This window comes from Tamandua tetradactyla, chromosome 5, assembly GCF_023851605.1.
Source record: "Tamandua tetradactyla isolate mTamTet1 chromosome 5, mTamTet1.pri, whole genome shotgun sequence".
NCBI classification, from domain to species: domain Eukaryota; kingdom Metazoa; phylum Chordata; class Mammalia; order Pilosa; family Myrmecophagidae; genus Tamandua; species Tamandua tetradactyla.
In genome coordinates this window covers 99,264,895-99,279,474 of record NC_135331.1, presented here as the reverse complement: position 1 = coordinate 99,279,474, position 14,580 = coordinate 99,264,895, and the positions used below count along the sequence as shown (strand labels likewise).

Sequence of the window (14,580 nt, the reverse complement as noted above, 5' to 3'; positions counted from 1 at the left end):
ATGGCTGTGATGTGCTTCATATATGAAAAGGGCACAGAAAATGGCACCAATATCTTCATTTCTGCAGCCCACCCCAGTAATCAGCTGTGGGACCCTAGGCTTGGCCCCCCAGTCTCGCTGGGTCCCAGTGTGACACAGGGAGAGGATCGGATGGGGTCAAAACCCGGGGCGGGTGCTGAGGGAGGCCTTGAGCAGGGACGCGAATGTCCCCTCCCTGGACTCTGCCCCCCTGCCCCCATCACCCACATGGTAGAGGTCAGTCTGGAAGACTGCAGGGGAGAGACCCGAGATGAGGGGACCTAGGGCACGATTATCCCCGTTTCCTGCTGGGCCTCGGTGTTTGAGTTGAGAAAGGAACTCAAGTGCATGGTGCCCCAGTAAAGCACTCCTGCCCATGCCTTTACCCCCCTTGGGGAGGGTGACCAGCCCCCTGGCCTGTGTGAGGACAGCACACGTGGGCATGCCGACCTCTCTGTCCGCATGGACAGTGGGGGTATAAGTACCCCAGGCCCTCTGCTGGCTGTGGGGGGCTCCGTGTGAAAGCCCAGGGGTGGGCCAGGCTGGGGTGGGAGGTGGAGGGGGTGGTGCCTCCCTGGCAGTGAGTGTCCTCTCCCAGCGGGCTGTTTGCCCGAACTATTCTTAGCACTGACACGGTGTAGAGTCTATTTTTAGCCCCGTTTCTAAGTGTCACCAACATCTGGTGCAGCCAGTAGTGAAGATGGTGGGGGTGGCAGGGACACCCTCTCTGGGCATTTCTGGGGACTGGAGCCTCTGGCAGGAGAGCAAGGACAGAGTTTTCTACTTTCTGCACTTGCCACAATTTGAAGCTGGGCATGCAGTAGACGTCCTAGCCATGCTTGGGCTCGATATCTTTCCCAGGAGCTCATCCTTCCAGCTCCCGCTCCCGTGGGGGTGGGTGGGATGGGTGTTGCCATCCAGCTGGAGAACATGGGCTGAGGATGCCCACCAGGTAGGCGTTCCCAGGTCCAACCCTCAGGGGTTCCATTCAGCCTCTGACCCCTGTAGAGAGCGGTCTCTCAAGGGAGAGATTCAGGCCCCAATCTAGGGCACTTTTTATAGCAGCACTAAAAGAGGGGCCTCAGTCATTATAGAGAGGGAGTGTAGCACAGTGGCTGGGGGAGCAGGCTCTAGAGCCGGACTGCCTGGAGCTGAGTTCTGGCTTTGCTACTTCCTAGCTGTATGACCTTGGATGAGTTACCTAACCTCTCTGTGCCTCCTTCTCCTCATTTGTGAAATGGGAATGGGAGCATAATGTTGCGAGGATGGAGTAAGTTAATAACGTATGAAGTGCGCTCTGTTATAGGGAGGTGGTATTGTTATTATTATTAAGGAGGGGCTCTGTGTGTGCCAGGGTGCTGGGGCGAGTCGGGTCGGAGAACCAGAGGGAGCCTTACACCCAGGCCGGCAATCATGATGGTGGGGACTTTTGCAAGGCCGTCGCGGGCTGTCAAGAGCATGATTTTGGAGTAAACACAGGTGAGCTGGAGTCTGGGCTTTGCCACTCACTGATTGGGTGACACTGCATGAGTCACTTAACCTTTCTGAACATCCCTTTCTTTACTTACAAAACTGAGATTAAATATCCAGGCTGTAGGGTGATTATTGAGAACTAAAGCAGATGATGTGGGGTTGAGGGTGGGGGGTGGGGGGCACTTTGCTCAGTGCTGGGTTCTTTTTTTCTTTTTAATTAAAAAAATATATATAACAACTAACAAAAACATTCTTAACATATGATCGTTCCGATCTATGTATATAATCAGTAGTTCACAATATCATCACATAGTTGCAGATTCATCATCATGATTATTTCTTAGAACATTTGCATCAATTCAGAAAAAGAAATGAAAAGACAACAGAACAAATTTCATACACACCATACCCCTTACCCCTCCCTTTCATTGATCACTAGCATTTCAACCTACTATATTTATTTTAACATTTGTTCCCCCTATTATTTGTTTTTATTCTATATGTTTTACTCGTCTGTTGATAAGGTAGATAAAAGGAGCATCAGACACAAGGTTTTCGCAATCACACAGTCTCAGTGTGGGTTCTTGTCAGGAGCTGAATCCATGTGCTTTTTGGGGGGGCGGGGGGCCGCTGTGTTCCTGTCCCATGAAAGGGATGGGGTCTCATTGACTTGGGAGTCTGGGAAGACCTTGGCTCGGAAGTTGGGAGGGGCAGGGGCTTGTCGTCCAGCTCCTGTTGAGCTGTGTGGTCCTGTGCAAGTCGGGTACTTCCCCTGGGCTTCCGTAACACGGTGAGGCTGGAGGGAAATGTGGTTCTCAGACTCTTCCTCAGGACCCCAGAAGGTGCCTTGGGGAGCACCCGGGAGCGTGGGGGGAGGGTTTCCCAGCTGAAGGCAGGTGGTTGGGGTCCTGCCCCCTCCCTTCACAGCTTGGTCATGTTCTCCTGTTTTACAAATCAAGGTTATGCGGCTGAAAACAACGTCAGTTTGGTGGGTGATTTCCCAGGCTCACCTGGAGTTCTGTGTGCCTCTGACCCGGCGTTGGCCGTGGGAGGTTGGGGGGCCGGTGGGGGGACTCTCGTGTCCTGCGGGCACAGGATGCCAGCAGGATGCTGGGGGTGGTGTAGGGGCACTGTGGGGGCTGCGTCCCTGGGAGAGGCCAGGCTGGTCCTCTGGGGTAGAGGTTCCAGGGCTGCCTGCCTCACTGCCTGCCTCGCTGCCTGCCTGCCAATATGGGTGCCCTGAAGACAAATGCTCCATCTCAGAGTCAAGGTCTCACAGGACCAGGGGTACAGACTGGGCGGAAGTGCACTTGACCACAGCGCTAGCTTCTGAGAGGTGCTCAAGAGATACTTGAAAAGAATGAATGAGATGGCAACGGTACGGCATCCTGGAAAAGTGTAATTTCAGGTGTGGTTGCAAATCTCCGCCCCTCCCCTTTCCCCCCTTCTTAACTGGCACCCCCACCCTGTGGCTTCATCCCATGCCTTGTCTGACTGACTTTAAGCTACCCAGCCCTGGGTCCAGCTTCAGCCTTGTTCTTGCTCATAACCTCAAACAAAGACACTTCCTCAAATCAGAGCCTCAGTTTGCTCATCTGTAAAATGTGGCTGATGGGCTCTGCTTCAGAAGGTCCCTTCCAGCTCTCACTGTTCTCAGGGCAAGCAGATTGACACCCCCACCTCTCCCCACCTCACACACACACACACACACACACACACACACACACACACACACATGCACACGTGGAGAGCTTGGTAAAGCGGGCTTGGCCCCGGAAGGTCCTCTGCTCGACCAGCCACCAGCCCTGGTTGCTGAGGTGCTCCAAGGCCTGGCGCCGTCTGGGCCTACTCCAGGGTGCTGGGCTCAGAGGTGGGGCCTGTAGGGGCGAGCAGAAGGGGCCCCCCGACTGTGTCCACTGGGCTAGGGCTGCTGCCATGCCTCCTCTCTGTGACCTGCTGGGAGTGTGGGCGGTAGCCCGTGGGGGCACACATTGGTGTCCTTAGGAGTGGGTGTGAGGGGGTGTGAACGCAGACTTGAGCACGAGGGAGCGAGCGGGGCAGTTGTCCTCTGTGGCCGGTGTTTGCTGGGCTCTGAGGAGAACAGAAAGTGATTCATGCAGAGGGGTCCCTCCCCATTGTGGCCCCCAAGCCCAGGCCTGAGTCTGAGGTGGAGGTGGCCTGGCTCTCTCCTCGTCCTTCCTGCTCACCAGGCGCCCGTGTTCTCCGCCTCTTCCTTGCCTCAGACCCCGTTTCTCCCTCAGGGGTAAGGGGCTGCCTCTGGCTGTGGTCTGACAGCGGGGGTGGGGGTGGGGGGCTGTGGGGGGGAGGTTTGCAGAGGGTCTACACTTGCAGCCAAGGGAGTCAGTGTGGGGACTAGGAGGGTGCTGGACCTGAGGACTTGGCGCTCTGAGATCCGGGTTGTGTTGCTGGGATCAGAGCCGGTGCCAGCCTCAGACTCAGTGGTTTTCCAGCTCGGAAGGACCTGCCGGCGAGGGCAGAGGAGAGGCTGCACCTGCCCACTGTCTACCCGCCGTCCCGACTGCTGTGGCTGGTGACTCATCCCCCTGGGGAGTGAGCCAGCTTTCTTCAGGCACCCCAGGGTCCTGATGCAGGCAGGGTGACCAGAACCGTGGGTGCCTCAGAATGCCTGTGCTGAGTGCCGGGCCCTGGCCCAAAGCTGGGGAGGTGGGGTCCTCGGTTTGGGGAAGAGCTGGCAGCCAAACTTCTCTTGCGCCTTTCCCTGCCGCTGCAGACACTGCCCTCCCTTTGCCCCCTGAGGAGGCTGTAGCCCAGATTATGTAACGTGTCCGAAACAGCCTCACAAGCGGGTAGCCCAGCCGGGCGGCTGGACTCAGGGGTCCCCATTCCCCCAGTTCCCATCAGGGCACGTAGCCATTCCACTCCCAGGGCTCGCCCTGGACAGGGCTGTGCTGCCCGGGAGGAGTGGGAGGCTCTCTCCAGGGAATTGAATTCCTGGCCTGACCCCAGATGCCGTCCTGCCCAGCTCCGCTCCAGCTAATGCCCGGCGCACACACAGCCCCTTTGTGTGCCCGGGCTCTGTGCCCAACGTGGGCCTGGCACCAGCTTTGTCAACAGCCGTGGCTCCGTCAACATCTCAGCACCCCCCGTCAGGGCCCCCCGTGAGGAGGATGAAGGAGGATTGGTGGTTAGGGTGCCCGTGTCCCGAGTGAAGGGACTGGGACCTTTCAGATATGGGAAAAGCCAAATAAATAAATGTGGTTTTCCTGTCAGCTGTGAGATTCAGGAGCAGGAAGCATTCCCAGTTCACAGATGAGGAAACTGAGGCATAGAGAATCATTTAGCTAGTTCGTGGCAGAGCTGGGGTTCAAACCCAGGCAGCCTTGGGTCAGGAGTCCATGCTCTGAACCATTTATTGTGCTTCTTGCCTGACCTCCAGGGCAGGGGCTCAAGGAAAGGCAGGGCCCCTTCTTTCCACAGCCCAATCTTGGGAAGTGAGGGAGGCCCCTTTCCGGAAAGCGTGTGTCCCCAGGGTGAAAGAGGATGAAGAAATGGTAGGGTCTAGCATCCCTGATTGCTTGCGAGATGTATGTTTAATCTTCAAGGGCAATGTTGGTGTCTGGAGCAGGCAGGGCAGGTCTGTGCCTCAGTTTCCCTGTGCTGTCTGCACTGTATATCCCTTATGCCTCTGGGAGGGCAAAGGGATGTAGAGGTGAGGTGTGGCCAGGGCTGGGGAACCCCCACCTCCTTTCTGTGTGCTCCACAGGCTGGCTGGGAAGTCTGCCTTCTCCAGCTGTGCCCCCCCCAGGGCAAGTGTGGAGTGATGAGGTCTCCTGTTGCTTCTATTCTGAGAGTCAAGCCTGAGCTGCCCCGTCGCCTCAGGTTTCCCTGCCCGAAGAGACCTCTGAGGCCGGGTGAGCCTGCTGAGGGCCAGCCCTGTGCTAGGCTGCGACGTGCCCAGGCCCCAGACACGGCTCTTCTGGAGTCTACCCTACCCCTCACTGCCCGCACCCAGCTCACTCCACGCGCCCGGCCTGGTGGGAGTTGACGGCTCCTCTCCTCTCCCCGGGCCCACCCTCCTCTGCCACTGACCCTCCTGGGTACAAGGCCTGGCTCCTTCCATTAGCACCACTCAGCCTCTTTGCAAAGGAATAGGGCTTTCTGCAGTGACCATAAGATTGTGAAATGCCAGGCCTGGGCCATGGGGACAGGTGGAGAAGCTAGAAGGGGACACCGAGGTCAGCTCCCTTTTTACCTCTTCCTGGAGCCTTGTTTCCTTCCCCATTCTGCATGGGTTCACCTCCTCCGTTTATACCATCCCCTCTCCCCGCCTCAGCCAGCCAACGCATATTCACCAAAGGCCTCCAAAGTGGGCACTTTGAGCCTGGCATGTGTGCAACGTGGCGGGGAGGCCCTGAGGGGAGAGGCCAAAAGACAGCCCTTGGGGATCTTTGCCTCTAGCTGGGAAAACCAGACAGTGGAACTTTCCTGTGTCCAGTTTCTCACTTGCAAAATGGGTACACGAATAGTTCCCACTTCACAGTGTTGTTGGAAGGTCAAATGAATTAATTCTTGGTAAGACTCTTAGGAACGGTCCCTGACAAATGGTAAGGGCTCAATACAGTTTTATTAGTGGTAGTAATAGTGGAATTAGTCAGAGTAGGAGAAGTACTACAATATGTAATATCGGGTAATGATACTTTTTCTTGGCAGCAAGTACCTTGAGGGCAGGGACTGTCTTATTCATCTCTGTCTCCCTGTTTGGACACAGCCCTCTGCATCTTTCAGGAACAGCTCTCCCCAGTAATGTTGCTAAGGCTCATTAGAAGGGATTTACTTTGTATTTGTCAACCTGGTAAATGGAAACACAGATTTACATAACAGGTAAATTAGGGGGGCCGTGGGTATCCCTTTTTATTGCTTATAAATGTACCAGAAAGTGATATTGAACCAGACTGTGAGCTCTTTGCAAACAGCTACTATCTCCTTTTCTAACATCTAACATACATATCCATGTATACATGCACCCATCATCCATCTGTCTGTCTGTCCATCATTATATCCATCCAGCATCCTTCATTCATCCATTCATGCACCCATCTGGGCAGCCAGCCAGCAGCCAGCCATTATACCCATTCAGCCAAACATCCATCAAATATTTTTTGAGTACATAGCCTGTGCCAAGCAGTGTGTAGATGCTTTACGTTTCATCTTTCTAACAACTTTCAAAGATGGGCATGGTTATCCTCATTTTACATCTGAGGATACTGAGAGGTAAGTAAGTTGCTCAAGGTCACACAGCTAGTGAGTGACATACCTAGGAATCAGCTCCACCTGCCTCCACAGGCATGCTCTTAGTGTCAGCTCTAATGGGCACTCAGTGCCTGTTTCTGCATGTGGAACATGATAGCTGTGTTATTTGAATGAACAAACGTGCTAAGGTTCTGGAATGCTGGAGTTCTGTAGTTCTATCCTAGGAGCAGCCTGGGCTGGGAGGCAATGCTGAGCTTCTAGTCCATTTTAGCATTTGCCACCAGTAACCTAAATCTGTGTGGTGATTTCTTCTCCACATGACTTGCAACCCTGGCACATCCTTGTTTCTTTCTTCCACCTTCTCAACTCTGCTTCTGAGGGCAGTCTTGCCTTCCTACAGGAGGAAAGTTCCAGTACATGCTTAACTGTTGCACCCAGCTTGGCCAGTCTTCTCCCAGTGATTGGGCTCCTGTATCCCTGCCTCCAGCTTCCCCACAGCGTGGCCAACTCCCCATTTTTCTCTGCCCCTTTTATTGGCCTTCCTGTCCAAGCTTTAGAGTTGGCCATTCAGTTTTGGCTTACAACTGCCTTTTTGGGCCAATTGGCTGTAAAAGGATGTGAATGCAAGAAGTCTACTCGGGAAGTTACCCCAGGAAGCACCAGTAGTGGAGTGGGGAAGTGACACAGGGAACGGAAGGAAGCCAAGAAAATGTCCATTAGTGAGCAGGTAACTGCTGTGGGCACCTGAGGCTCAATCCCACTGGGACCTCTATGGAATATGCTTTAGAGCTATCCCTTGGGGGCAGGGTAAGAGAATTGGGAAATATATATTCATCAATTCCCATCAGTCTTTGTTAGGGTCGGGCAGCTAACTGCTGGCTCTGATGGCAGGAGCAAGCCCACGGGCTGAGATGCAGGTGCTGGTAGCTGGAAGTGCCCAGTTGGTGAGCAGGCTCAGGACTGTGGCCATACAGGGTCATGGCTGGGGCACTGACGGCCTCTGTGCTCACCACCCCGGGCTGGCGGTCTGGCCAGTCCCCTGGAGTATGCCTTTTGTCAAGCCCTCTTCTCACAGCTGCCTTTCTATGCCCAAGAAGCTGCCACCTCCCAGCTGCACCGAGAAGACCCTTCCCACTGCAACCAGTCATCAGGATCACATCCACTGAATTTAGTTGAGATTTAAGGAGTGCCTGCGATGTGCCAGGTGCTGAGGATTAAAAGAGGAAGCTGTCAGAATCCTTTTAAGAGCCCTCAGCAGAGGGAAGGGACCAGACATGAATGGGGTGCTTACCATTTGCCAGACACTGGCTAGACCTTTCCTGCCTGACTCGAAGCCAGCCGACTTCTGTGCGCTGCTTCTTCTCCTAGAAGAACGTACAGACCTGCCTGGTGGCACATGGCCTGGAGCCACCTTCGAGTCCCCTCCCACTCCAGCATCCTGAGGCTGTTATTATAGGACGCTTCCTGAGTTCCTTTTCCTTTCTTTTCCTGCTCCTGCCTCTTCCCCTACTGGGGCCATGTAGGCTGCCACATGGCTGCCTTTTAGTCAATCAGAAACTGAGCCTGCTAGTGCCCTCCCTGTGTGTGTGTGTTCACAGGGCGGTAGGCTGTGTGTCCATTTGTTCAAGGGCACACTTCTGTGTCCCTGCTGAAGGTTCTGCCTAATATCTGATTCCTGGAAAGCGGCCTCCTCCCTCTAGACTTCTTCTCCCATCCCCCACACCTCCCAGCTCCACACTACAGGTCTCATGCCTCATGGGGCCAAGGGAGTGGGAAAAGATGGCAGTGGTGTGTAGGTGAGGTCTTCTGGTATGGGGGACGGAGGGGAAAAGATGCAAGACAAGGATGGGGCAGATGCTGGGTTCTGGCCAGTGGATTCACCCTGAAAGCCCCAAGGCCCATATTTGGCGACCCGGAGGCATGCCAAAAGCACTTTGACTCATCTCTCTAGCCGCCGCCCGCAGCCTTTCCCCTTGATGTTTTCACTTCCAAACCAGATTTGGTCCGGGTGTGTGTCTAGGGGCGGCGGGGGACGGAGTGGTGTCTGCCCAGGCTGGCCCGCCTCCTTACCTTTGACCTTCTTCCCCTACCTGCTAGCAGCATCCATTCCCCACCTGCAGGCAGTGCTGTCCTTGCCGGGGCGAGCACCGATTGCGTCTCCACCCCCGCTTCAGTTATTTGGGGCAAGTGTGTTGGGGGCAAGGGCTGGGGAGGGGAAAGGAGAGGATTTGTACCCGGGTTGAAAGGTGGGGTTATGGTGAGTATTTCCTTCCGACTCTCATGTTTGAGCTGAAGCATCTTCAATCCAGGGAGGAGAGAGAAGGCAGCTGCTGCAGGCCTGCCTGCCTGAGGCTCACCCCTGCAGGGGAAAGAGGAGCAGCTCCGAGCCTTGGAGCTGGGGACAGCAGAAGGACACAGAGAAAAGATGGGTGGAAGGTAATGAAAGGGGGAGAGCTGGGACACTCTTACTTGGAGTAACTGCAAAATCAGCTCCAGGGCCCTTAATTCCTCTCACTGTCCTGCTAAGGGCAAAGTGCTTGTGGGGTTTAGACCCAGGAAAAAAATGGGGTGAATGTGTCTGTGTGCGAATTTTGAGAGTAAGGTCTTTGTTTACCTCTCATCCCTGCATGTGGGGCAGGGGGCAGGGAGGTGGAGGGTGGCTCACCCAGACTGTGCCGGGGGTGGGAGCGTTGCTGCAGCGTTGTTTCTCCTCTGGGGGTGGGGTGGGGAGGGGATCCTCTGGCTTCCTTCATGGGGAGGCAGGTCCTCCTTTACCCAGAGGGAACAAAGCTGGGTGCAGAGTCTGCAGTACCCAGCACCACTGGGAAACCCTGGGTGGGCTGAGGCTGGGCTAGGGCCCAGGAAAGGAGTTCCCTGGAGCTCAGCTAGATGCGGACCAGTTGCGCAGGGACATGCCCCTGTTGACCGGATCCAGAAGCCCGGCCCGGCAGGATAGCTGTATGCAGCGAAGGGAGTTCCTGGGCCACTGCTCCTGGTAGCCCAGTGGCCTCTGTCCGCATCAGCCACTCTGTTCTGCCCCCACCAGGCGTGAGTCAGACCGAAAGCAGAAGCTGCCAGACGTTGCGCAGGGTGAAGCGAGGCAGAACCAACTGTGCTATTTTGGAAGCTGGTTAATTCCCCCTCCTGCCCGCCCCCTACCTCCCTTCTTTCAGGGCTCCCTCCCACCCCTTCCTGGGTCCAGCACTTTGGCTTCCTCAACGGGACCACTGGGGCAGGACTTGATTTCCCCTGGCCTGTATGGGAGGGGGCTGCTTAAAGCTTCCCCCTTTGCTGGACACTGCCTCCCTGGTCAAGAGGTTCTGGTTTCTTGGGGATCAACCCTCTGGGGGTGTTGGGAGGGCCAGAGTGCCCCCTCTTGGGTGGGAGTTCGCGGGCAGGTAGCCCTGGCAAGATGAGGGTCACTGGCTGTCAGCACCTCCCATCTGGCCCTGGCACCCACCCTCCCCCCTGCCCTACCTTTCGCCACTCTCAGCCCAGCTGTCAGCTGCCTCTCCCAGGAGAGTGAGCTGATGAGGGCTTCGGGTGGAAGCGCTCCCGGCTGTGAATCTCAGGGGGTTGAGAGGGATTTCCAGACCCAGAGGGAAGATATTTTGGGGCTGAGGGCCTTTCCAGAACCCTGTGAAATCACACACCCTCTGGCCCCAGCTGACCCTCCTGCTGATGCTTCTTTCTTGGGCATTCTAGTCCCACTTGGGGTTCTGGCCCTGTGTTTTAGGTTTCCTTTTTTTTTTTTGAGCCCGTATGAATCTGGGGGACCCTAGTAGCCCAGCCCATTGTGGTAAAAGAGGTCAGTAGGGGTAGAGAGGTGAGAGCTGAGCCCATCTCTCCCGAAGCCATACCATAGGGGAGAGGGTGGCCTTTGCTATTATTGTTTGGTGTGAGCTGGTGCTAGGGGTGAGATGGCTTCACCAGGCACATTGTAGGTGACAATTGAAAGTTGGGTCTTTGCCAACCTCAGGTGAGCAGGACTTGGCTTTCTGATTGCTCAGATTGATTTGGATAGATATGGGGTTGAAGCAGGTGAAAGGGAGGGTGAGAGGAAAGCCGCAGGAGAGAGTGGGCCCCTAGGTCTGCTTTGGGGCAGAAGACAGCAGCACGCGCGACCTCCTGTGGCGCACACAGGCCTGTGTGCACAGGGACACCCCTGGGGCCCACGGCTGCCTGCTCTCTGCTGGAGCTGTTCTTCGGGCAGGCAAGCCCAGGATGGGTGGCATGTGATGGTGTGTGTGTTTGTGTGTGTGAATTGTTGTGTGATGTGTGTGCGTGTGTGTGAGTGGGTGTCTCACATGGCCTGTCTGCTTTGGTTTCCCAAACCATACCAGCTTCCGGCAATTTCCCCACAGACCTTGACTATTTCCACCTCCAGTCCCGGCCGAAGCCCAAGCTCTGAGTGAGCCAGCAGAGTGGGGTGCTGGCCTGGGGGTCTCCCGCTTTGGTCCTAGGCTCTGAGGGCCAGGGCTGTTTGCTCACGTTAACTGTGGGGCTCAGAAGGGCCCTGCCTGTTCCCTGAGGATCTTTTTCTACCTTGGACCTTCACCTCTCTGCTGTCTCCTCCCACCTGTCACCAGTTCTCATGCCTGGAGCCAGGTAACCAGGCCCCTAGAACCACAAATGAAAACACCCGGAGGTCTTGTTGAAATGCAGATTCTGATTCAGGTGGGCTGGGGCCCGAGATTCTGCATTTCTAATAGGCTTGCAGGGAATCTGGTGGACCCTTTCCTGATTAATGCCACACCAGATTAAGAGTTGTCACCCAAGAGGGGACTGACACTCCTGGAACATTCCTGGGGACCAGGCATGTCACACACTTCATCTTGCTTGAGCCACTCACCTGCTCTGAGGAAAGTAGCATTACTGTCACCCCATTTTAAAGATGGGGAAACTGAGGCTCTGAGTGTTTAAGAACCTGCCCCAGGTCATTCCGTAGGTAAGTGACAACATCAGATTTGGACTCTGGTCTGTTAGTATCCACTGAACTTAACTGTCTTTTCACAAATGAGAGTAATCTGGGCGGAGGGGAGTGGGGGGCAGTGGGGGGTCAAATGCGGCTGTCAGGAACTTCCGGGGGAGGCTGGGTGGTTCTTGGGACTGCCTTGCGGGGAAGAAGGGACTGAATGGGGAATGGTCTGGAGTTGGCAAGAGCCGAGTGGGACCCTCTGCTGTGGGCTTCATCACCCCTGCCTGTCCTCCAAGGCCCTTTCCAGACCCTCGGTGTGTACCCAGCACCCTGCAGTACCCAGTGCATTCTTGAGCCTCTGTGGCCGGGGATTGGGTGTGCAGACTCTAGACTAAGTCCCTTGTATTCAAGCCCCAGCTCCACTACCTACCAGCTGTGTGATCTTGGGCAAGTTTCCAGCCTCTCTGTGCCTATAAAATAGGGGCAATTTAGTACCGTCTTCGTGGGGTGGGGAAGGGGTTGTTTTGAGTATTAAATTAGTAATACACATCCATTCAGAACAATGCCTGGCATAGGGGAAGCGCCCAGTACATATAATTATTAATGCCGGTTGATTTGTCATCGGCAGACAATAGGCCACCACCTTCTGTGAACGTGATGCAATTGTTCAGGCTCATAGGTGTTTTCCTTCCTTCCGGTCCCCCTTTCCTCCTACACAGTCTTTTATTTAGCAAAGCCTGGACATTTAGTTATGAAGTGGTTGTTTCCAGAGTACTCAGAGGCAGATTAAACTCTTAAAATGAAACCAGGCAGTGGGAGTTAATTCACAGCAGGCGAAGCATGGCAGGGGTGGGAGGGGGGCGGCCGGCGGAGGGGAGGACGCCTCCAAGGAGCAGGGGCCGGGCCAGCACTGGCCGGTCAGTTGCTCTGAGGACCTGGGCCGAGGGCAGGGGCTGGGGCTCAGGGCTTTGGGGTGGGAACTGGGACCCTGAGATCCCATAGCAGCCTTCTGGGTAGCTGGGAGGGGCCTGGCCCGAGTTCCTGAGGCTGGGATCCGGAAAGCTGCTCTATGTGCCCGGCCACGTGTGCCTGGCGGTTCCCTGTCGTCTCCCACAGGAGTCAGCCTGCCCTCCCTGCCCCTAGCAGCCAGCGGAAGAGGCCCAGTTATGGAAAAGGAAAGGCTGGGTCCCTAAGGCTGCCCCAGCTCTGGTGGGGAGGGACTCCTGAGTGTGGAAGCAGCAACAGAAGTGAGAGTGAAAAACGCGCCCTCCCCCTCCCACCTCGAGCACCCACTCCACGGGTCCGAGCCTTGGATGTGTCCACGCTGCCTGAGCCCTCGGCCTCCCGCGCGGAGCAGGAAGGGGCCTGAGAGAGGTCCCATGCAGCCCCTACAGGGAACGAGGGCTCCAAGGCCCAGAGAGGGAGCGGGACCTGCCTGGGTCACCCAGCGGGGCGGTGCTACAGCCGAATTCCCGAATTCCCGTCTCCCAATCCCGCTCTGGCCCTGGGCCAGTCCCGGAGGCTTCTTCGCTGGGGCTGAGGACACCTTTCAGAGCTGAATCATCCCAGAGGGTCGAAGCTGTCAGGCCCTGAATTCACGAGGGCCTCATCTTTTCTGGACACGGGCGTTCCTGAGTGACCGTATGGGCTGGTGTCCCATCCATACACACTTAGCCGCTCTTCGCTCAACGGGCAGAGGGAGCAGAGGAGGGGATCGGCCAGGGTAGGTCAGTTGGTGCTTGTGGGCACTTGGAACCCTTCTCTCACCCTTCAGGCCTGGTTCCTGTCTGACATGCCATCTATGAGCAGGATATGCCCGCCCTGGGCCCCTGCCACACACACCATGCCATGGTCGAATGCCAGACCTCTGTCCCACGTAATCACACTTCTGTCCAACTGGCTTGATATAATCCCCCTGAGACCCTCTCTTGGCCATGTTAGCTGCCTCAGTGAGATCCAGGTACATTGTCTCTCTGGGACTCCTGGGCATGGGGCCACCCTGACTGTTTAGCAGAAGACAGTATCTGTGGGTGGTGCCCAGCCTGCATCCTGGGGCATCTGGGAGGGCTGGGGGCCGTAGTGCCCTGAGACCTGCAGGATTCACAGAGAGAAAGGAGGGTGAGGCAAGGGGGCCGTGCTGGGAATGAGGGGGACGATAATCCATCCATTTGAAGGGCATACCCTGTGGGGCCCCACATTCCTCATCTGGCGGGGAGCAGGTGGTGGCCACACACCTGAGGCCACATGAGAGGCCTGGGGTCGAGCCCCTACCTCACCGTGCTTGTGCAGCGCGATGGTGGGCAAATCGCTTAACCATTTGGAGTCTCAGTTTTTCTCATCTGCCAAAGAGGTGACTGTCCGTGAGGGGTCGTGAGGGTGAATGAGTTCTGATGGTCACAGGCTTAGGACAGGCAGCACCTGTGGACAGTAGGACTCTGGGGGTTCTGCTGAGAAGGAGCAGAGATAATCCAACAGGTGTGGGGTCGTCTGACAAGCCGTACCTGAGGGCCCTGCATTTTGTTCTGGGATGTGTGATGGTGGGATCAGACCTTCTAAGAAGAAGGCTTATGTCCCTGGAAGCTTCCTTGTAGCTGGGAAGAGTGGTGGGTGTTCAGAAAATGACCAGGGATGAAGCAGTGTGGACACAGCAGGACACTAAAGAGAAGGGTTCCGGGGAACAAGAGAATGAGGGGTTTCAGTCCCCTTATCCCTGCCCCCGGAAGGAGGCTGCCCGCTAAAAAGGATCTTTGAGTGCAAAGAGCAGGGCAAGGGATTTGGCAACACGCATGTGTGCGTGTGAGTGTGTGTGTGTGAGGCGGGTGGGGTCTGCAGTGGCTGGAGCCCCTTGTCCATGAGATCACACACAAGGGTGGAACACTCCACAGGGCCTTCCTGGCTTCTCCCCATGGCCCCCCTGCCCTGCAATGCCCAGTGGCACT

General features: G+C 56.0%; 1 protein-coding gene across 3 annotated transcripts in view; it reads left to right on the top strand.

The window, feature by feature from the left end:
• The window catches only part of TFEB (transcription factor EB), a 46,393-nt gene that overhangs the window by 16,171 nt on the left and 15,642 nt on the right, over positions 1 to 14,580 (top strand). The window contains exons 1-2 of one of the 3 annotated variants that reach the window (XM_077161772.1): positions 3,838 to 7,450; positions 7,818 to 9,159. The exons of the other annotated variants lie outside the window; for them this stretch is intronic. Coding sequence (XP_077017887.1) covers positions 9,149 to 9,159 — 11 coding nt within the window. The 5' untranslated portion in view covers positions 3,838 to 7,450; positions 7,818 to 9,148. Of the gene's footprint in view, positions 1 to 3,837; positions 7,451 to 7,817; positions 9,160 to 14,580 lie in introns of those variants that run through there. 3 annotated transcript variants of the gene reach the window in all.